This window comes from Calidris pugnax, unplaced genomic scaffold (assembly GCF_001431845.1).
Source record: "Calidris pugnax isolate Ruff unplaced genomic scaffold, ASM143184v1 scaffold10, whole genome shotgun sequence".
Classification (NCBI taxonomy): Eukaryota; Metazoa; Chordata; class Aves; order Charadriiformes; family Scolopacidae; genus Calidris; species Calidris pugnax.
In genome coordinates this window covers 3,061,222-3,084,280 of record NW_015090795.1, presented here as the reverse complement: position 1 = coordinate 3,084,280, position 23,059 = coordinate 3,061,222, and the positions used below count along the sequence as shown (strand labels likewise).

At 48.3% G+C, this 23,059-nt stretch overlaps 1 protein-coding gene across 5 annotated transcripts in view; it reads left to right on the top strand.

Annotated features, from left to right (window-relative positions):
* NIN (ninein) overlaps positions 1 to 23,059 on the top strand; it is a 64,323-nt gene that overhangs the window by 22,574 nt on the left and 18,690 nt on the right. For 4 of the 5 annotated variants that reach the window (XR_001411330.1, XM_014936813.1, XM_014936815.1 and 1 more), the window contains exons 6-22: positions 2,269 to 2,308; positions 4,181 to 4,371; positions 5,350 to 5,496; positions 6,448 to 6,615; positions 7,632 to 7,768; positions 9,568 to 9,708; positions 9,868 to 10,042; positions 11,039 to 11,149; positions 12,102 to 12,191; positions 13,959 to 14,112; positions 14,439 to 14,560; positions 15,204 to 15,730; positions 16,495 to 18,516; positions 19,716 to 19,841; positions 20,455 to 20,524; positions 21,482 to 21,691; positions 22,152 to 22,265. Coding sequence is in view for 4 of the 5 variants with exons in the window: in XM_014936813.1 (XP_014792299.1) it covers positions 2,269 to 2,308; positions 4,181 to 4,371; positions 5,350 to 5,496; positions 6,448 to 6,615; positions 7,632 to 7,768; positions 9,568 to 9,708; positions 9,868 to 10,042; positions 11,039 to 11,149; positions 12,102 to 12,191; positions 13,959 to 14,112; positions 14,439 to 14,560; positions 15,204 to 15,730; positions 16,495 to 18,516; positions 19,716 to 19,841; positions 20,455 to 20,524; positions 21,482 to 21,691; positions 22,152 to 22,265 (4,545 nt within the window). In the remaining variant the exon portion in view is untranslated. The remainder of the gene's footprint in view (positions 1 to 2,268; positions 2,309 to 4,180; positions 4,372 to 5,349; positions 5,497 to 6,447; positions 6,616 to 7,631; positions 7,769 to 9,567; positions 9,709 to 9,867; positions 10,043 to 11,038; positions 11,150 to 12,101; positions 12,192 to 13,958; positions 14,113 to 14,438; positions 14,561 to 15,203; positions 15,731 to 16,494; positions 18,517 to 19,715; positions 19,842 to 20,454; positions 20,525 to 21,481; positions 21,692 to 22,151; positions 22,266 to 23,059) is intronic. The other variant, XM_014936816.1, reaches the window with a different exon arrangement.

Sequence of the window (23,059 nt, the reverse complement as noted above, 5' to 3'; positions counted from 1 at the left end):
ATGGGCTGGCATGGTGTCAGCTCCTGTGTTTTTTGGGGAAAACGGGCTGTTTTCTGCCTTCCCAGATGGTAATTTGAAGGTACCTGTTGCCTCGGCTCCTGCTTCTTGTGTGTTTGCCCTGATGGTTTATCAGCCAAGCCAGGGACCTGCCACCCCAATGCCTCGGTGGTGGTGCCAACAGGACAAAAATCTGTGCCTTCCCTACTGTAATTATTATATATGATGTTTTTGGTGTTGTCCAGAGCAGCCAGCAGAGCTGCAGGTTCCATCCCTGCCTGTGACCTCCTGCCTCTGCCAGGCTGATTTCTGCCCGGGAAAGCAAAGGTTAAGCAGCTCTCCCTCCATCCGAGGCTCCCCCCCAAAAGTAGAGGGACACCTGGAGATGCTGTGGGACCAGCAAACGCCCCTCGGATGGGTCCAGCAGATGAAAAGGGAGAGCTAAAAAAAGTCCAGTGACCTAATCCAGTTTCCATGGCAACGTTGCAGATTAATGGCTTTTAGCTGTAATCTAAATGAGATGTATTGAACTTTTTATATGATGATTTAGAGCCTCTTTATGTCCGGGGGTGACTTTGACTTCAAATCCATCAGTCACGTGCGGGCAGAAGTAGCCACTTGTAGGGGTGGAGAAGGAACATCTGCCGCTGCTAAACCAGGAGTTAATGTCTCTGAGCATCGTCTGTGAGTAAATACCCTGGGACAAGGGCGGTAGAGACAGGACAGCGTGTAGTACACAGGGAAATCATTTTAAATCAGGTATTTCTGCCCTGCTCCTGGTGCCGCCTGAGCTGACGTGGTGTTGTCACAGCAGGATGGCTTAAGACCAGCAAAGAGTGTGTGTTTTGGTTTTTTTTTTTCTATTTTATTTTTTATTTTTTCTCTAGCTAGCTCAGCAGAGAGCTTCTTGGCAGCACAGCTCCATCTCCTGACCTGGAGGCGTTTTGGGGTGGGCTGGGGCTGCTGGCCCTCAGGCTCTGCCCCTGCTCAAAGGGGAAAGGCTTGAAGCAGCAAAAGTTTCATTTCCCAGATGGCACGTGCTCTGGAAGCTGATGTCCCCATCATGCTTCTGGGTTCATTGCAGCTTAATTACCTGCCGTGGATGTGTGTCCCTGGGTGACGTGGTCGTCCATGGAGGGGGGTGAGGACACAGGATGGTGGTGTTCCATGGAGGTTTCTGCCAAGGGCTACCCGTGACGGGGATGCTCAAGTCCCAGCACGTAGGCTGGTTGTATATAAGGTCCACGTGGGCTGGGGGTGGCAGTTCTGCAATGGGAAAAGAGGGTGCTGGAAGGAAAGGATAACTCAAACTCAGGTGGTGCTGCAGCCCCTGATCTCCCAGGTCAAGGAAGGTGATTCTGCCCCTCTACTCGGCTCTGGTGAGACCCCACCTGGGTTACTGAGTCCAGCTCTGGAACCTTCAGCACAGGAAGGACATGGACGTGTTGGAGTGGGGCCAGAGGAGGCCCCGGAGATGCTGGGAGGGCTGGAGCCCCTCTGCTGGGAGGACAGGCTGAGAGAGTTGGGGGGGTTCAGCCTGGAGAAGAGAAGGCTCCAGGGAGACCTTGGAGCCCCTTCCAGTCCCTCAAGGGGCTCCAGGAGAGATGGGGAGGGACTCTGGATCAGGGAGGGGAGCCATAGGATGAGGGGGAATGGTTTGACACTGAAAGAGGGGAGATTGAGATGAGATCTGGGGAAGAAATTGTTGACTGTGAGGGTGGTGAGGTGCTGGCCCAGGTTGCTCAGGGAAGCTGTGGCTGCCCCATCCCTGGAGGGGTTCAAGGCCAGGTTGGAGGGGGCTTGGGGCAACCTGGGCTGGTGGGAGGTGTCCCTGCCCAGGGCAGGGGGGTGGGACTGGATGGTCTTTAAGGTCCCTTCCCACCCAAACCATTCTATCATCTTCCCTGCATCCTCATCATCTCGACCATCGACACCTCTAAGCCAAGCAGCACGGTTTGCTTGGAGGGCATATCTCTTCTTCCCCAACAACCTGCCCGACTCAGATCTGTCACCTCTCTTGGGTCATCTGCAGGGCTTTAGGTGCCTTTTGCTGCAGCTGTGGTTTCTCCCCACTGCAGAACCTTGCGTGCCAGAAAAAAGGCAGCATCAAAGAGCCGTGGATTGCCAGCCCAGCCCAGGGGGAGTGGGGAGATGAAAGCCTGGCGGCGTTGCTGGAGCCCTGTAGCTCGTTTGATGCTGATGGCAGAGTCTTTCATACGGGTGATGTCTTGCAATAGTAATAACCCGGGAACCTTTCGTTTTCTCCCCCAGCACTGGAAGACGCGAGACAGCGAGGAGTACGAGGCCGAGGGTAAGAGCAAACAGCAGCTTGGATGTGCTTATTATTCTCTTTCCAGCTTTGAAGGTGGATCAGAGGAGCGCTCTGAGATGCCCTCAGGCCAGCTGGGTGCACTGAGAGGTCCCAGCCCGACGTGGTGCAGGGCTCAGCAAGGGGCACATGGGGTGAGCAAGCCCCGAGCTGGCCACACAAACTAAAATGGGGCTTCTTGGAGGGCACAGTCTTGTGTCTTGCCCTTTCTACCCTCTTTTTTTCCTCCAGCCCGGCGCAGGTGCTGCCCTGCCGCAGGTGTCCCCCGTCTCCCTGGCCCCATCACCCCCAGAGCAGCAGTTGGGGCTGGTCCTGGTCCCCCCTCCTGCCCTGGGGCCACTGGCTGTAGTGGAGCACGGTAGGCACTAGGTGTCAGCACGGACCACTCATTAAACCTGTGTTAATTATCCTGTAAGACCCCCCCAGGGTGACTGGGGGGCTCTGGTGCTGACCCACAGCCCACAGCGGGAACCTTTCGTTTTCTCCCCCAGCACTGGAAGACGCGAGACAGCGAGGAGTACGAGGCCGAGGGTAAGAGCAAACAGCAGCTTGGATGTGCTTATTATTCTCTTTCCAGCTTTGAAGGTGGATCAGAGGAGCGCTCTGAGATGCCCTCAGGCCAGCTGGGTGCACTGAGAGGTCCCAGCCCGACGTGGTGCAGGGCTCAGCAAGGGGCACATGGGGTGAGCAAGCCCCGAGCTGGCCAGAAAAACTGAAGTGGGGCTTCTTGGAGGGCACAGTCTTGTGTCTTGCCCTTTCTACCCTCTTTTCTTCCTCCTGCCCGGCGCAGGTGCTGCCCTGCCGCAGGTGTCCCCCGTCTCCCTGGCCCCATCACCCCCAGAGCAGCAGTTGGGGCTGGTCCTGGTCCCCCCTCCTGCCCTGGGGCCACTGGCTGTAGTGGAGCACGGTAGGCACTAGGTGTCAGCACGGACCACTCATTAAACCTGTGTTAATTATCCTGTAAGACCCCCCCAGGGTGACTGGGGGGCTCTGGTGCTGACCCACAGCCCACAGAGATGTGTTTGTAACCAAGCCACGCCGCTTCTGATTGCTTCCACCCCTTGTCCGTATCTCAGCTGCTCTCCAAACCCCCACCCCATCCAAAGGGACCATGTTTTTTGCTCCAAAAGCTGCTTTTCCAGCCCCAGGGGTGAGGTATGGGGGCAAGGAGGTGGCCTTGCAGCTGAGCTCTTACTGGTGTGTGTCTGGTGAGGATTCCCAGCTGGGTGGGACTGCACTCCAGGCGTTTGCTGGAGGTAGAGGAGATGTGTTCAGCTGAAGGCTGTTGGGTTTTCTCCTTCCCCTGAAGGGGTGTTTGGAAGTACTTAGATAAAAACATACACTACAGTTTACATCCAAAGGGGATGGGACTTGAGGCAGCTCCAGCTGGTGGGGGACACTTTTGGAGACAAGCAGCCACTGAAATTCTCCATCTGGTTAAGGTGTATATGGATATGCAACTTGCCCAGTCCTCTCCCTTGATTCCATAACTGCCCAGAAGAGGAGGAGACCCTTCTCTCCATCCATGCCAGGGGACTCATCCATGTCCCCAGAGATGTTCCTGGCTGCAGCTCACCCTGCACCTGGATATGAGGTTCCCTTGCCCATGGTGGCACATGTGAGTTGAACGCTGAGCAGGATCTGCTCCTTCTGAGAGAGTCTGATAGCTGTGCTGGTAGCTGCACCCCAAAATTAAAGTGCGGTCTGTGCAGGATGAGGTGAGGAAATGATCCCATGGAGTCTGATGTGCAAGGAGGAAAGCAGCAGCAGAGAGTGCAGAGCCCCCAGGTCTCCTGGTGGCCGCCCACGTGCAGTGGATGAGCCAAAACCGGAGCATTTTTTCCCCATATCCAGGGCAGCTGCGTTTTTGGAATCCAGATGACCTGAACGCCTCCCCCAGCGTCTCGCTGCCCACCCCGGACTGGATAGAGGAGAAGCTGCAGGAGGTCTGTGAGCACCTTGGCATCACCAGGGATGGCCACCTGAACCGGAAAAAACTCGTCTCCATTTGTGAGCAGTACGGGCTCCGAACGGCGGCCGGGGAGGTGAGTGGCCACCTACGGACCCACTCACACCTGGGTTTTTAGTGTGGCCCCCACAAAGCCTTGTCCTGTGGTTGACCACAACAACTCACTACCTGGAAGGTGGTTTCCAGCTCCAGCTTGTGACTTTCCAGTGATTTTTTGATGGTGTTAAACCATCACTCTGGTAGAAGGCAGCTGCCAGCCTCGCTGACACTGTAGCATGCGTGTCTTCTCGTGCGATCGCAGAGCAAAGTGGAATTTAAAAAACATATCCCAGATTCCAAGCATGTCTCCTTAATCCCAGACATCTTCTAGCTAGACAACAAATAGGGGCTAAAATATTCATAGGTGGTTGCTTTTGCCTTTGTGAAGGCCCAGGGGGTGTTTCTGTCCTGTAGGAAGAATCCACAAGAAAATTATTTCCCTGGCAAAAAGTCTCCTGTCAACTTAAGATTCAGTTTTGTAAAAAGAAAAATCAGACTGTTTTGCATCTTAAAATAACACAGCTTGTAATCATTTCCTTCATAAAACGTGTTTCTGAGCAGGTGTTCCTCTGCAGCACTTGCAACAAAATGTTTTCAGGATATTAAGGCAGAAAACTGAAGAAATAAAGTGTAGACAAAGAAATAGTGAGGGACTGGTCTTAATATCTCTGGTCCTTACAAGGTTGGCCTTGCTTTTCAGAGAGCAGACTGCCCTGAAGCATGGAACAGATTTATTGTAACCTCACAGCATCTCACTGGGGTTTTTTTGCCTGGTCGCTTCAAGCTGCTGGGGTTTGGGCATCTGTCTCCACCTTGCACTGAATTCCTGAGGTCACCCTGTCCGGAGAGCAGAGTGGAACAAGGGTTTTCATGTTGTTTCACAAGATAAATGGTTCGAGATGAGATGACCAGGAGCTTGCACGGATAGGGAATAGGATGTTTTCTGTTGTGCCAAACTATTCGCGTGGTGTTTTTGGCAACAGCAGATGTGATTTCTGTCCCCTGCCACTTGCAGGTGCTTGAAGAGGTGCTCCATAACCTGGAGCAAGATGGCACCATGAGCATAGAGGACTTCTTCTACGGCTTGTTTAAAAATGGAAAGTCACTGACACCCTCAGCGTCCACTCCGTACAGACAGCTGAAAAGACACCTCTCCATGCAGGTGAGAAATCCAGGTGGATCTGGGGGTAAAAGCGGGAGGAAGGGGAGAAGTGCTGGGCAAATTCCACCTTGCCTGTCTCCTCTTCTTCCTCCCTGTTTGTCCCTGTGGTGGGCAGCCGTGGAGGTGGTGGCCAGGCAGCAGAGCCAGGGATGCTCTCCACCCCACGTGAGAGTGATGGGCTGAAGATGCTGGAGACTGTGGGCATGCAGTGGGCATGCACAGTTCTTCATGGAATCAGGGAAGGGTTTGGGTTGGAAGGGACCTTAAAGATCACCCAGTTCTACCACCCAGCCCTGGGCAGGGACACCTCCCACCAGACCAGGTTGCTCCAAGCCCCCTCCAACCTGGCCTTGAACCCCTCCAGGGATGGGGCAGCCACAGCTTCTCTGGGCAACCTGGGCCAGGCTCTCACCACCCTCACAGTCAACAATTTCTTCCTGAAATCTCATCTCAATCTCCCCTCTTTCAGTTTGAAGCTATTACCCCTTTTCTTATCACTAAATACACTTGTAAAAAGTTCCTCTAATTTTTCTTATCATCTTCTCGAATTTTTTTTTTCTTTTTTTGAGAGAGAGTTTGAAATCTACTCCCTACCTTTGCCTGGAAACCGAGGGCTGTAGCAAATGAACCTGTGCGTATGCTCCCTCCAGGCTTTTTAGGGGAGGTGATGCTTGAAACCAGTAACAGACAGTGGAAAACACTTCTGGAGCACTGAGGACAGCTCTGAAACTGTTTTTCCTCGGATTTATTTTCCATCCAAAGCGCCTGGTGGTGCCGCGAGGTCAGCAGCGGCGCTCCCGCCGGGTATTTGCTTGGCAGTGAGGAAAAGCAGACCTTAATCCTTAATCTCCAGAGCCACTGTTAGAGAAATTACATTTTATAAGCCTTTCCCGTGGCGGGGCGGCCAGATGCCTGGCTCTGCCCCTGCCCCATCACACATTCTCCCCGCAGTCCTTCGACGAGAGCGGGAGGCGCACCACCACCCCCTCGGCCATGCCCAGCACCATCGGCTTCTGCCTCTTCTCCAGCCTGGACGACGGGATGGGCTACGGCTGCGTGGAGGGTGTCCTCGACTGCTGGCACCAGGAGGGCGTTGAGAACAGCCAGGAGATCCTGAAGGTAACCAGCCTCTCACCCCTTTTATTTGCTTTATTGTTTTATTTCCCCAGTATTGGGTGCTGCACTGTTGCTGAATTGTTTTCCCTCCCACCTTTAAACATCCCAGTGCCAGTGATGGGAAACTTCTGATAATTTCCTTTATTGGAATGATGGTGCATCCCAGAGAGCCAGAAGTTAATGATAAAAAATACAATGTGACTTCCAGCGTGGCTCGAAGAGGTCACCTATATTTGTAGAAAGCAATTTAGCTCCTCTACCTCGCTGAATAGCTGCACCTGCAAACCCTTTAGCACTGGGGTGACCTGAATTATTGCTGGGGCCCAGGCAGAGGACAGCACTTCAGACCGTGCCTTGTAATTAGGGTTTTATTAGACAGAGTAAAAGGGTAATGGGAGTGGCAAATGAGATACCTGAAGTAAACCCCATCCCTCTCCGTCTCGCTGGGAGCTGTGGACGGGAGAAGACAATTTCACCTGCATTCTGAGAGCTGGGTTCCCGGCAGTGATGAGGGCAGATTTCTCTTGGCTTTTAATTTGGCCATTTAATTGTGGATTCAGAGTTAGGCTGAAGGAAATGACGAGCATTTGCTGATAATAACTTCCAAAGAAGTGGGATCCTTGCTACCAAACAAGGTTCCTTCTGTGTTGTCTCTGTTGCAAGAGCTGGTTTTGTTTGACATGAACATCTTCAACCACTTTCTCGCAGCATTTGAATATGTAAAAAGGCTGGTCCCGTAGAGAATTAATACTTTTAATCAGGCAGGGGCTTAATTTCCTGTTGGTCTTGCAGCACAACCAGGACATTTTCCATCTCCACAGCTGGCAGCAGCTCTTCAACGTAGGAAGGTGGCAGAGATGTCTGGTTTATTGCCCCAAAGGCATTTGTGACAGATTAATCAGCAAGCAAAGAGCTCTTCTGAGCCTCCTTGTTTCCTTCTGTCACTTCATGTAGAAATGTCTCTGGGTTCCTGCAGGGCAGGAAAGCTCCTTCCGCTCTGACGCCGCGGTGTTTTGCAGGCTTTGGATTTCAGCTTGGATGGGAAGGTGAACCTGACAGAGCTGACGCTGGCACTAGAAAACGAGCTCTTAATAACCAAAAATGGAGTCCACCAGGCAGCCCTGGCAAGCTTCAAAATGGAGATCCGACACTTGCTGTAAGTCACCAGGACCCCTGGCTCTGCCCCTTCCTCCCTCTCCATTCTGCCAAGCAGGAGCTTCCAGTCCCTCAGGGGGCTCCAGGAGAGATGGGGAGGGACTCTGGATCAGGGAGGGGAGCCATAGGATGAGGGGGAAGGGTTTGACACTGAAAGAGGGGAGATGGAGAGGAGATCTGGGGAAGAACCTCTTTGCATGAGGGTGGTGAGAGCCTGGCCCAGGTTGGCCAGAGAAGCTGTGGCTGCCCCATCCCTGGAGGGGTTCAAGGCCAGGTTGGAGGGGGCTTGGAGCAACCTGGTCTGGTGGGAGGTGTCCCTGCCCAGGGACAGAGGGTTGGAAGGAGATGATCTTTAAGGTCCCTTCCAACCCAAACCATTCTTTGATTAAGTAGCAGCTGATTGATGGTGGTTCATAGCGCTTCTCCAAGGGGTTTTGGTGCGGTGCTGCCATTTTGCTAGAAGGTTAGGTTCTCCATTAGCTTGACCCGAAACTTTCAACTCCGTCATTTTGCATGTGTAAAACACTCAAACCCAAGTAAGTAGCAGCTGATTGATGGTGGTTCATAGCGCTTCTCCAAGGGGTTTTGGTGCGGTGCTGCCATTTTGCTAGAAGGTTAGGTTCTCCATTAGCTTGACCCGAAACTTTCAACTCCGTCATTTTGCATGTGTAAAACACTCAAACCCAAGTATTGCAGAAAAATATACTTTAAAAAAAAGTATCAAAGAGGCAGGCTGTTTCCAGCCCCACTCTGTGGTCTAGAAATGGTCACTGTGATCTGCAGTGGGCACTCATGGCCAAGGAATGCAAAACTTAAGACAGAAGCTGGTGCAGTTTGGTGAGCAGAGCCTTTTATCCGAACTCATTTCTTGCAGTAGCATTAGGTAGGCTTTGCCGTGTGGTGGGGATGTGGGTGAGATACCAAACCACCGTGCACCCCCAACTTTTTTTCATTTGAAAGTGAACATAGTTTGACTTTGCGCTGGACTTGCCGTGTGAACTCTGTTGAGAGAGTGTGGGAGATGGGATACATCTCCCTGTATGTATATTTATTAATTTATAAACATGTGCTACCGAAGCTCAAATAATTCTTCCCACACACCAATGGATCATCTTGTCCACCCCACCCCAGAGACCTTTGTTCCAAGCACTGCACCCTCAGTTTTGCCTTGGCTTGTTCCTGTTGGGTAACTGTTGCATCCCTCTGCCATGAGCACAAATTCCAGTTGTTAGCGATGTTTGGTTTGTACCTTAAATCTTTGAATTAAATAGTTAAATATTCATAAGCTTCTGCATCCACCTCCACGCAATATCACAGGGGACTTCTGGTGGCCATTAAGGCTGCACTTGTCCTGTTACCTACTTGTGTGGCTACAGATGAGGCTTCCCATGGTGTGTGTCTACGTGTCTAAAACCCTTTTTACATCCACTCAGTGGAAAGATTTGTTATTAAGTTCCCATCGAGGAAGCTGCTCGATGTAACAGATCTTAATGGATTGGACATAGTGTAAGGATGAAGGGGTAAAGGTAATAAAATACTGAGAGCAAGTAAATGGGGAAGAAAGTGGCAAAATGGCCCAGTGCTGCAATTTAGGGGGCTAGAGGGTAGATCACAGCTGAGGAGTTGATGTGTTGAGGTCTCAGGACCTACAGGGGTATCAAGATGTGTCCCGAGCTATGTGTGCAAGTTCATATCTAGTGACTAAAGGCAGTTAATAAGAACCTTGGAGAGCTTTCTGAGCTGTTTCTTCTGTCATGAGCGAGCTGGGTGACCTAACTTGGGTGGCTGTCCTTACCCTAGGGAGAGGGTTGACCAGGTGGCCAGAGAGAGGGAGAAGCTGCGATCAGACTTGGAAAAAGCTGAGAAGCTGAAATCCCTCATGGCCTCGGAAGTGGACGACCACCACGCTGCCATTGAGCGCCGGAATGAGTACAACCTCAGGTAGGGTGTCGCTCTTCGGCATGGGTGCCACAGCGTTGCGGGGACTCGGTGATGGAGGTGGTGGCTTTGTGCTGGCCGATGGTCACCCAGCTTCACTCGCAGCCGTGCCTGCTGCCTGCTTCTCCTCACGAGCTCTCCTTACCTCCAATGCCTTCGTAGGAAGCTGGATGAAGAGTACAAGGAACGAATCACAGCCCTGAAGAATGAGCTCCGGAGAGAGCGGGAGCAAATCCTGCAGCAGGCGAACAAACAGAGGCTGGAGCTGGAGCAGGAGATAGAAAAGCTGAAAACTGATGAGAACTACATGCGGGACCGCCTGGCCCTCTCCCTGAAGGTAACGAGGACTCGATGCAGCCGGTGTTTCCCTCCCCAAAAAGTCAAGGATGGCCAGAAATTGGGGGCAAGGCTGGCAATATGGTCCTTGTTGAGGGGATGTGTCACAGTGCGTGTGGAGCTGCCCAAAAGTAATTTCAGCAGCAAGACAGAGGCATATCCATGAGAAATCATTTTTTGGGTCACCTCAGTAGGTTCCTCCTTGGATCTGCAAGGCTCCAGTCCAAATCTCTGCTGCCATCAAGTGCAGGGTTTGCGTGTGTACGGCTATCGGATGGGCTGGCTGCCCTGCTGGGAGTTGGGCTGTCCAGCCAGGGGATAATATGTCTTCACAAAGTTTTAAAATATTGCTTTATAACCAACCAATCAAAAAAAAAACCACCCTCTAAAGCAATCTTGCTGTTATGCTTTTTGATAATTTATCTGCTGCCTAATGCACTGGTACCACTCAACTGTGACAGCACAGATCCACATCCTTTTCCTAGATTTTTTTGTTTTAAAGTCTTAAGTCACGACTCTTCTTATCTGACCACTGCCTTACCATGTCACTAATTCTTGCTCAGTTTAAAAAAAAAAAAAAATTAAAAAATGGTAGTGATGTCTTACAGTAGACATCAGAAGTGCTGATGGTCAGAGGGAGCCAACACACCCTTGCAGTTGTTCAGGCCAGCAGCTTTTGAAGGGGGTGGCTGTCCTGGGAGCATCAGGAAAACTGTAAAATAAAATTGTTAAATACTCCTGAAGCAAGAAGGTGAGAGGAACAGAGGCATGCAGGGTTTGAGCCAGCTGTGGGTCCCACGTTCACACTCGTTTTGCTGTGACAAGAAGAGTTGTGTGTGTGTGTGGATCCAAAATTCCTGTCTTCGCCTGAAGCTTGTAACAGGGTCGTGCCCTGACTTGACTGGGAGATTAGTCTTTTCTAATGAGTTACCACGTGTCAATGTTTTCCTTCTCCAAATGCTGAGGCTGTTGGTTTGGGGGGGTTTGTTTGGTCCAGGAAAACAGCCGCCTGGAAAGCGAGCTATTGGAAACGGGAGAAAAACTGGCCGAGTACGAAAGTTTGGCAAGCAAACTGCAGAGGAACTTGGAGAACGTCCTGGCTGAGAAGGTAAATATTCCTTTTCCCAGTATGCTTCCAGAATTAAATTGCTTTTCAGTTACTTCACTTGAGTTGCCAGTTTAAGTATTAACTGGAGGCTCCTGGGGCCCTTACCCAGATGGGGTCAAGCCTACCTTGTTGACATGAACTGCCTGCCTGACTTCCAGTGAAGGAAATTAAAGATTCTCCAACTTAGCTTTAGTTTTATACTAACTAACAGTGGGGAGCCTTACAGTGAAATGACCATCCCGCAGACCTGCAGGGAATATTATTTTTTTTCCCCAGCACATAGTTTTGGGTAGACGCAAGATGCTGATCGTTTCTAGGGCAGATGACACACAAGGTGTTGAGTGTTGCCTGAGGTCTCTGCTGAACTTAGGTGAACACTGAGGTGAACAGCTGATGGTGGTTGAGTTACAATCATGGAATCATAGAATGGTTTGAGTTGGAAGGGACCTTAAAGATCATCCAGTGCCACCCCCCTGCCCTGGGCAGGGACACTTCCCACCAGACCAGGTGGCTCCAAGCCCTGTCCAGCCTGGCCTTGAACCCCTCCAGGGATGGGACAGCCACAGCTTCTCTGGGCAACAATAAACTCATCAGAACATCAGCTTCTCCAAAGGCTTTTCAGTATGTGCCCTTCTACAGACAAAGGCCCATAGACTGGAATTCTCACCCAGCATCTGTTTTCCAGACTTCTTTAAAGTTGGGATCGTTTATCAGACCGAGATGTGCTTTTGCTAAACTACAAAGCTGTGGTCTGAAATCCAAGTCAGGACAAGAGCTATGGTGAGACAGCAGCTAGTGTTTGTTAGGGAGGTTGTTGATTGTCCCCTAAAACAAAGCTTCTGTATTGGAAATAAATAAAACCAGAGGGCCCAGGCTGCAGGATGGCCCCCGGGTGTGATGAGCTGGGCTGTTTGGTGGAAGAATTAACTGGATCCTGTTGGTGCCGTTTCAGTTTGGTGACCTGGATCCTGGCAGCGCGGAGTTTTTCCTGCAGGAGGAACGGCTGGGGCAGATGAGAAGCGAGTACGAGCGACAGTGCAGGGTAAGTGGAGCCTAGGGCTGGGGACCCAGCACCCCAGAACACCCTCCCTGTGAGCAGCAGCCCAGAGAAGCACTATAATGCTGTGGAATTCCCTGTGTCATGGTTTTTCTACATTTAATCCAAGTTCTTGGTGGGGTGGAAGCTGTTGCCACAACTGGCCAAGTGAAGAAGATGAGGTGCCACAAGGGTAGGGCCTATGGAGCATCCTTCATCCCCCAGCTGTCCATCAGGCTCAACTCCTTACGCAGTTGTGCACTAGGGGGTTTTTGATTTATGAAATAAACTTTGCCCTGATTTGAAGTCAGAGTCGCAGGAGCTACCGGCAGAAATAAGATATAGCTGAGTTTTGGTGGTTTCCCAACCAGTAGTAAATAAAATAAAACTTAAATAAAAACTGAAAAACTGAATAAAATAAATGAAAATAAAATAAAACTGAAAAAACTTAAAATAAAACTGAAAATCTGAAGCTTGTCTTCTCCTCCCTACAAGTATCTGATACGTGTCTATTTTCCGATGACTGCTACGGTTATGAGCATTCAGCTCGTCTGTTCTGTATGATCATTCTTGCCCAAAAAAGGACTACCTTGGCAAAAGGCTGTCTCATCTGAACCAGCACCGTAGCTCTCTTAGGAAGCTGCAGTTTAAAAGCAAAGACTTTCTAGAAATATTTGCTGAATTGGTCCTTCTTGATAATAAGGTGCTTGAATGTGCAGTTGGTGGGGTGTGGTTTTTTTAGTATTGTCCGATATGAATGGGTATTCAAGGTTCACTTTCTGAATCACTGAAATCTGCAAAAATGTGTGTTTACACATTCAAGGATTCGTTTTCCTCAATAAACAGTGTTCATTGAGCCAGGCGTGTGGCTTTTGGCACAAAAACGAGGGATATTCCGCTGGCAAGTGAGCAGAAGTGCCAGATGGTAAATGTGGTAATGAGGGTATCTCTTTCCTAATGGGATCTTTTGCTTCCGATTTTTGATTTTTTTCAAGTAGGTGGTGTTTGAGGAGGTATTTCTCGACTGTCTGAAAATCTTCCTAAGCTGCTGCTTGAAAAGGGTTGTAGGAAGGAGGAGCGAAGTGAAAGGTCCACAATACACTTTAGAGGCAGAATATATAGAGGCTCTCGGTCTGAGGAACTCTGAGTCTGCTCTTTAGTGAGAAACACCTCTGTTAATTGCAAAAGGCTGGAACCTGGAGAAGAGCATTGTTTTGCAGATAGGATGACTGGGGCATGATGGCAGGATTACTGACAAGACTTTACCCACTGTAATTCATAGAATCACAGAATGGTTCAGGTTGGAAGGGACCTTAAAGACCATCCAGTTCCAACCCCCCTGCCCTGGGCAGGGACACCTCCCACCAGACCAGGTTGCTCCAAGCCCCCTCCAACCTGGCCTTGACCCCCTCCAGGGATGGGGCAGCCACAGCTTCTCTGGGCAACCTGGGCCAGGCTCTCACCACCCTAACAGTGAAAAATTCCTTCTTAATATCTCATCTAAATCTCCCCTATTCCAGTTTGAAGCCATTACCCCTCGTCCTATGGCTCCCCTCCCTGATCCAGAGTCCCTCCCCATCTCTCCTGGAGCCCCTTGAGGGACTGGAAGGGGCTCTAAGGTCTCCCCGGAGCCTTCTCTTCTCCAGGCTGAACCCCCCCAACTCTCTCAGCCTGAATTCCCTCCTAAATGTCTCGTTGTGGGTCTGTGTTGATGTAGAGATGCTCAGCTGCCTTGGTTGCTTTCACTCAGGCTTCTGTTTCCCCCCATCTCAGGAGCTTCAGGACCAGATAGACGAGCTGCACTCGGAGCTGGAGGAGTACCGTGCCCAGGGCAAAGTGCTCAGGCCTTCCCTGAAAAACTCGCTGTCGGAAGAGTTCGACATCGATATGAAAAGTCATGGCCATATCTGTATTGAGCCCGACCAAGGTAAAGCACATCCCCTGGGTCACCAACTTCTGTACTCTGGGTATCTACGATAACATCTTGGAGGCAATTAATATAAAAGCTTTCCCAGACCTTCACAGGGAGGCTCAAAGCCCACCTGCATTTTGCTATTTAGCGTTAAGTGGGATATGGCTGCTGGACTATATTCAAAGCTGAAATTAATGTTTGCAGTTCCTTGTCTGAGTGTGTGGTGGGAGTTTGAGAGCCGCAAGTAGCTGCCTGAATGAATTCAAACTGGTGAAATAATTCTGTTGAGAATGTATCTCCCTGAACTTCCAGACTATGTATATAATTACTATTTTTTAAAGGACTCGGTTCAGAAGACTGCAACCCGTTAAATATGAGCATAGAGGCAGAAATGGCGATAGAACAAATGAAGGAGCAACACCACAGGGATCTGCATCACCTCAAGCAGGAGCTTGAAGACACAGTAAGCTCTTTCAACTTAAAAATAAAACAAACTTTCACAAGTCTTCTTTCCAGCCTCTTCATACTCTGGGCAACCTGGGCCAGGGTCTCACCACCCTCACAGGAAACAAGTTCTTCCTGAGATCCCATCTAAATTTCCCCTCTTTCAATTTAAAACCATTCCTCCTCATCCTATTGCTCCCCTCCCTGATCAAGCCCCCTTTACAGGGCTCCACCACCCTAAAAACCAACCAACCAAAAAAAAAACCCCAATACAAAGCCACCACCTTAGCCTTTTTAAAAGGAAAGGCCTCATCTGCCTCCTAATTTGAGGAAGATTTGGAAAAAGTAACGAATAAAATAAAAAAAAATTCCACTTGAAATTTGCAAAACTGACTTGAGACTTAAAAGCTGTTAGTGGCTTTTCTCTTCACAAATTCTCTTAATGGAAAAACATGGATTTCACTGGCTTCTACATAATAATCATCTTTATCCCAGTAAGAAGTTAAGCCGAGCACTTTGGTATTCTTTACAAGGGAAGTCAACCTAAGATGCTTATGTGTAAATTGAAATATTCTGGAAGATATGTGGAAATATATAACACAAGTGTTGAGAAAACATCTCTGTAGGAAATGAACCCATCCGATCTGTTTGCCTTTTTGTAGGTGAGCCATTATGAAAAGCAGTTGGATGAGACAAAAGTCCACTGTGAAAAGGAGCAAGAGGACATGAGGAAGAAGCACACCGAGGAGATGCATGTCATGGAAAAACAAATATCTGGCCTTAAAAATCAAATTGCGGAACTGCAAGGAGAGGCAGCAGTGCTCAGAGAACAGCAGGAAAGGCTCGACTGCAAATATAATGATGAGAAAAACAAATTAAAAATGGGTTTCGATGAGGAAAAAGCCCATCTCCAAGAACTACTCAGGCAGGAGCACGAAGAAGACGTTAGAGCCAGACTGGAGCAGGTAAACGAGAAGTTCAGCCAAGAACGGGAAGAACTGGTTCAAAACAGTGTCTGGGTGGAAGAAAAGATGAGAGTTTTAGTGCAGACGCTGCAGGAAGAGAAGGGGGAGCTGGAACGTGGCTTTCACGAGCAGCTGAAAAGGATGGCCGAGGTGCACGCCATGGAGAAGGAAGAACTCCAGCAAGAGCTGCTGAGGAAGCACGAGCAGGACCTGGAGGAGGAAAGGTGAGTGTCACCTCTGGCGGGGACTGGGGGGACAGTGGTGGTGTGCGCTGACCTTGATGGCTTGGCGTGGTGACCATGGTGAACCTGGTGCAGAAAGGACTCCCTGTGCTTAATTGGGGCGTGCTAATTGTACAGTGCTGTTACCCGTTCTATTCCAGAGCACCGGGCTGCTTTCCAGGGGCTTTTTCTTCTGACCTTTCTCAAGCAGATATTCCTATTGATTTTTAGCTCACCCAGAGGCAACAGTGGTGTTAAAGCATAACCAGACGTGATTAATTGGAGCTCTGCTCAGGATCCCTGTGTGTTACAAATCCCCACTTCGTACTTTTTAAGGCATTTGGGTTTTCAAAGTTCTTTTCTGAAGTAAAGGGATGGCTGGTAAATGCTGTTTTAGCCCGGATCGAGTGTCAAAAGAAACTCAAATTGTCCTGGGGTGACCGGGAGAGATGGGGGTAAGAGCATCTGCCCCCCCAAATCTGATCACAAGAATAGAAGGGCATATATTGTACATGAAACCTTTTCTTGAGGACATCTCATGAGTTATACTTTTCCAAGGCAATTAGGTTTTTATTTTTGAAGCTTCAGAAAATTGTCTCAAATTTAACTTTGGCTCTCAAAAACACCCAACAAATAGTACTTCATCTAAAACTCAGTGGAAAAAAAAAAGCAGTTTTTCAGCTTGTTTTATTCAGCCTAAAAAGCCATTTGAATCTCCTTCTGAGTTAGCCCAGAGTTTAGTAATGTATTATGTTAACCATGTTTAGGACAAAAATGGAAAGTGACTATAACAGAAGAGCATCTCATGCAGAAACTCAGTTTTCTGCCGACACACAAACCCTTGTGAATAAATATGAAGAAATGATCCAAAATCTGGAAGGACGTTACCGGCGAGAGTTGCATGAACTTGCCGAACAACGGAGAGAGGAGAAATCTCAGTGGGAGTTTGAAAAGGATGAAATTGCTCAGGAGGTTGCTGAAGCTCGGGAGCAACTGAAGGCAAGTCTTGCAAACGAGAAGGCCCTTTCTTCTGCCCTCACCCTGGAGAAAGATCTCCTGGAGAAGAACTTTAAGGAGGAAGTGAACAAGCTTGTGTGCGAGAGAGAGCAGCTTCAGAAGGAGCTGCGAGACCTGAGGAATGCTGCTGAGAAGCAAGAGAAAAAGCTGAATGATAAAATAACCCAACTCCAAAATGACCACGAGCAAGAGCTAAAGAACAAGGAAGAGCGTATCTCCATGGTGGAGGAGAACGGGAAGCTGGTGAGGCAAAAGCTGGAGAGGCTTGACAAGGAATATAAGCAAGAGAAAGAAGACCTCAATTCCAAACTTCTTGCTTTGGAGAGTTTAAACAAAGACATTTCTGTAAGAGCAGAATCAGAAAAGGCCGAGATGAGCTTGGAAATCTCAAACCTTCAAGAGAAAATACAGAAATTGCAGTGGGAGACCCGCAGTTTTTCTGCGCTGCAGAATCATTATAGGGTCCTGGAGAATGAGTACGCGAAAGCAAAGAGCAAAATCGCTTCTTTCTGTGGGGTGGTGCCTCTGGGAGATGATGCAGATGTCCTCTTAAGTCTGCAGAAGGTACACGAGCAAGCCGTGAAGGAGAACGTCAGGATGGCTGCTGAGATCCTCCGGCTGCAGCACAGGCTGGAGGCTACGGAGCGGGACCCCCTGCGACCTCCCAGTCCTGGCTGCTCCCAGTCCAGCTCAGAAGGTTCTCAGCTGCCAGGAGAAACTGAGCCCCTTTTTGAAGGGTCTCCTGGCCATTGTAAAGACGCAGATGAGGGACCAGATTCGAACGTCCTCCCGTTTTTGGAGGCTGATGCTACAGACCTGGAAGAAATGACTGAGATTGACTCAGATTGGGAGAACGCATGCGTTAAAGCAGATGGTTGTGCACTCAAGGTGCAGGCACGTCGGACACATGGAAGTCAAGCAGGGCTGGAAGCTGGTGGCCATCAGGATTGTGACACCAACCAAGAGCTGCATTCTCAGGTGCCCCTGCTGCAGAAAAAGAGAGACCTCGAGAAAGCTCTGGGGAGAGTAGTACCCGGGCCAAAAGTGCTACACAACGACATGAAACAGCAGAATATTCACCTGCTAAATCACAGAATCGCTCCCCAAAGTAAAGGGTTGGTTTCTGATGCTTTGAAGTTGCAGGTTGAGCTCGAGAAAGCTGAAGAACTGAGTGAAGCCTCTCTCCAGCTTGATCATGCTGCTGGGTCGGCAAGTGGTGACCTGAAAAGCGTAATAGCTCAGCTTTGGCAAAGGGTCGAAGAGTTAGAAGACAGATTGACGGCACAGGCTGAGCTCCTGTCACTGCAAGAGGAAATTCAGGTAGAAAACGAGGATCTGAAATCCGAAATGATGATGTTAGTTGAAAAAAACAAAGCACTAGAAGACAAGCTGAGAAGCCTTCACAGCAGACTAGAGGGAAGTAAACCTGGAGGTATTAAGCTTAGAGAGGAAAACGCACAGCTCCTCCAAAAAGTCAAAGAATTGGAAGACACCCAAGAACACGATGCTCAAGGAAACGTAGGGGGGCACAGTGAGAAGCTCAGGAAGCTGGGAGAGGATGCTCCCACCTTTACAGGTCTGCAAGAAGAGCCTTCCCAAAGCCACACCAGGGGGTCGTTGGAGAAGAGGGAGCTGCAAGAGCCCAACAGAAGGTGGAAAGTTGCCGCTACGGTTGACCCGAACGACACGTGTTTCCAGGAAGAGAGGAACACAGCGACGCACGGCTTGCAGAGCACCTGCACCGAGCTGCAGCACAAAGTTGATCTTTTGAGGTAAAGTACGCTTTTGTGGGGGAAAAAACGTGCCGACCCCACGGTAATCAAACGTGCTGCTTAGAAACTAACCTAGCGCCCCACTCCCGGCTCCCTAGCTGCGCCTGCCTGCCGTTAACCGCTGTAGCTTAGCTTTGGTTAGAAACCACTCTGCCTTGGACTCTAACGACTAGCAAGCGGGCTGATTAATCGTGGATAACGACGGCTGAAATAAAAAAAAAATAATGTGTGTGACTTAACTCCTCTCTGAGCATGGCCTGAAGTGAGTGGTGAAACAGGAGCAACCAGCCGGCTGTTCTGTCTATGGATGTTGTCACCTTTCCACTGTGTAGTCTGTGGTACATCAAAAAAAAAAACCAAACCCTGTATTTTTATGTTCAAAATACTATGGTAACACTTCCAGAATGCTTTTAGCTTTTACTAATCTCATCTCTTCACTCGGTTCACTCATTTCTAGTACTGAATGTTACTTGGAATGCTGAAAGTGTTTCTGTTTTTCTCTAGGATTACCTTAAATATTGAGAATTACAGTAACTTTTTTTTCCCAGCAGGAGCCCTTAGTGTTAGGAATCCATGAGGTGTGTTGACGTGGTGCATACCATTACAACACAGAGAACATAATAGGTTACCTACTTGTTTTTAACTGCTGCATTTCAGCAAGGACTTCTTTTTTTTCTTTTTTTTGGAGGTCATAAAAGTAGCTACAAGCGGCTTAATTATTGCTCAGCATCAGCTTCCTGCAGGAAATTGTTTTTTCAGGTACTACACCATGGTTAAGTTATTTCTCTCCAGTCACCTCAGGACAGAAAAGGCTGCTGTTCCCAGCATGCTGGACTCCAGAAACAGCTGGGGAAACAGCGCGCTCTCCTAGAAATCTGCATATTGTGGTGTTAAGCTGCTTAAAGTTATGTTTATTTTTAACTATAAGGACTGAAAGGTTTAGTACAACAGCAGAGACCTTTACTAGGTATCTTCAATTTTTAATTTTACAAAAACATGCACAAAAAGCCCCTTTTTTCAGTCATCTGGGAAGCACTAAACGAAACGTAAAATCCATACACAGTTCAGACATAGAACAAGTCAATTGTAGCTTTGTTTTGAAATATTACAAATAGTTTAGGCTTTTGGTAATTTTTTCTCCCTGTGGGCCTAGATGATCCACAGAAACAGTTTTCACTCGTCTGGTCTCTCTGCTGCAGATGTGAAGCCGAGAAGCTCAGAGAAGAAAACGCCATCCTGAAAAACGAAGTGACTTTATTAAATGAGGAAGGCAGCGCTTCCAGCCTGAAACTGAGGGAGCTAAATGGATCCCGAGAAGAAATGCGGTAAGAATTCCGTGGGGGCATGTACCACCTCAGGCTCTCGCTGCAGTGAGGACACGATGGTTACATCCCTTCTCTCGAGGCTCCTCCATGCGTTAGATATTCCACAAAACTCAACATAGGCTTGTTTTGTGGTGCCATGAGAAATCCAGCTGGTTGACAAATCTGTTCCTCGTCCTTTTTTACCTGCCCCAGCTTGTTCTAAAGCCAAAGCAGGGGCGTGACTGTAGGTGTTCAGATGGACCCAGTAACACGTACAAACACAGGACCGACTTAGGAGCTGACCTGGTGGCATTATTCTTGTTTCATCCCAGGTGGAGCTTGTTGGGCTGGTGTAGCCTTAAAAAAAGGCAGGAAAAGGGATGGTGTGACAGTATTTCACTGACTTGGTCATTTGCAAGTAGATAATCATCCATGATCCCAGGAGTATTCTAGAGAAGAACCACATGGGGTACTTCAAGGAACTGAGCTCTCACAAAACACACAGAACAGTGATGCTAAGCCATAAATATCCAGAATCACCATTTCAAAATGGTAAAAACCAGCCCATTCTTGTAGGTGTGTATGTTAACAAGTGACCCTCGTGTTAATGAGCTTTCATTTTTTTTTCTCTTAGGCAAAAGATAGAGGCTGTGAGAAAGGAGAAAGTGGCTGTACAGAAGATGGTTGACAACCTGAAGAAGCAGGTACACGCACTGAGCCCATAACTTTCTCTCTGGAACTCATCACTGTATAAAAACTGTTCATTAGGTGGTCACAAATGACCATTATATACATTTAAACTTTCTGATAACTGTTCTCATTAACTCTTTGGGATTGATATGGAGCGTGTTTGACCTGAGCAGAAGACAGCTGCTCCACTACTGGAATTATCTGGCTTACAGACTTGAGAGCACTTTCCATAGTCAACTCGGAAAGTTTATTTAATAGAAATATAAAGTTTAAAAAAAAAATAAATCTCTTTTGTAATCTTTGTGGGTAATGCTCTGCAGTAGCCCATGGGAAACAGAGGTTATGTGACTCAGCCTCTACTTATTTCCCAGCTTGCTGGGTCTAGGAATGCTGCCAGCTGTGACCCTTTGCTCGTATCCCTGAGACTGCTACTTTTATTTTAAGGGTGGTTTGTTATGCTAGGAAAAGTAGAAGGTTTAAGTAGCTCTTGCATTCATATCCCTCTTAGTATTGCTTAGTAAAATCCTACCTGCTCGGAATAATCTAGCAGCTCACCAGCATAACCCTCAAAATATTCATCAGCGTGGCAAAGGGAAGGAGGAACAGTGGTGTGCCAGGTGCCTAATATCATAACTGATATAATTGAGGCCAATTATGAGGAAATTACCAGTTTGGGCAGGCATGCAGCACGCCACCAGGAGGATTCTGAAATATGGTTCTACTTGATTTGATCTAAAATCAGGGTGTGGAGCAAGTTAAATAGGTGTAGGAAAATAAAGCAAGCAGTGCTACTGGGGTCAAGACTGTTCTATAGAGTACAATTAACAGCTGTGCCCCATCATTCAGAGTCATGGCTGGAGTGATGCTTGCCAGGTTTTTTTGATCATCTTAAAAGAAAGTAAATGGTTAAAAAAATAAATCTCATTCTCAGTATAAAAGCAGTCATAATTGACATTGCTGTCCCGATTCAGGTAGCAGATCTGAAGACCCGCAATCAGCAGCTGGACTCTGAAAACACAGAACTCAGCCAGAGGAACTCCAAAAATCAAGCAGATGTGCAGGATCTGAATCAACAGCTGGCAAGGGTGCTCAAGCAAAAGGAAGGGGGAAAGTGTACCCTGGAAGAATGGGAAAAGGAGAGACTGGTTCTGAAAGAGGAACTGGAAACCTCCAAAGTAAAGGTAGGGGATGACCCTGTTTCTAACAGGATGGAACAACTGACCTTTCGGGAATGCTATGGAACTGGCATCATCTCTTTCTTGAGCTGTGCATGGTCTTTCAAAGCTGAATTTTCCTAAGTGTTAGCTGCAAACATACGTGCATGCGGTGGTGGGGGTGGAGGGAAAGCAGGCAACATGTGGTCTTTCAAAGCTGAATTTTCCTAAGTGCTAGCCACAAATGTATGTGCATGTGGGGGTGGAGGGAAAGCATGGCAGCAGCCCAAAGCAGGGAGGGAGAAGCATGCAGGTTTGTCTTGAAAACAGATGCTAAATATCTACCTGCGTCTTCCAGCATCTCTGTTCTGCTCAGTCCAGTGCCACCCCAGTTCTAACCCATGTCACTGGCTGCAGCAGCCTCTTGTTAACCTCTGTTGCCCTTCATGTTTCCTAAGCTAAAATCTGAGCCTTCTACTTTTTGCAGTCATCAAATATGGTGTCTTCCTTGGAGATGGAGCTCTCAAAAATGAAGGTTCAAGCTCATATATTGGAGCAGGAGAACCACATCCTCAAGCAGGAACTTGAGAAGACAAAACAGGTATGGCATCCTATTTGAGTGTCATCAGATAATGCTGGCTGTCTCTTAATGAGCCCTGCTCTCTTGCCCAAGTCAGAAACAGTTAATTTATTTAAAGAAAGGTCATAAGAGTAGAGGAATATAAGTTCTCTGGGAACAGTTTCCGGGTACAATGCACAGTTGTTCAAATAAGGTTGGTTTCTCTTAGCCTTTGCCAAAAGGTCTTCCAGAGTAGTGGCTCTACAAAGACAGGCTTTGACAAGGAAGACAGAATTAAAGAAGGAACAAACAGGGCTTTTCTAATTTGTGCAGATGGGTTAGGCAGGGGAATATTTCCCTGTGCAACTGGTGATACCTATAGAGCTCCATTTATGGACTGGTCTCTTCCAGCAGGTCCTCTCGGAGAGAATTCCTATTTCTGAGCCCATCTGGAGACTTCTATGTCTTTCCTATTTCTGAGCCCATCTGGAGACTTCTGTGTCTCACAAATTCTGAGGATGATTTCCTGGAGGGCTTGGTTATCGCCTGTATGAGCATGGTTCAGTTGGCTGTAAATATATGCTAATAAACATAGATAATGAAGGCCACAAATGAGTTAGCTCTCCTGATTAGGGCTTCACAAAGTAATTTTCTTTACAGCATAAAGCACTCATTTGATGTACCCAATGCTTAGGACAGATAATGGTCTTAAAAAGCAAAAGCAGATGAGGCCTATTCAGTAAAGAATGGATTGTGGCTTGAGTGTAATTAAAGACAGAAGATTGAGCAAAGAGAGAAGAGCACAGGAGAAGGCAGAGCATTAAGCTAAAGCACTG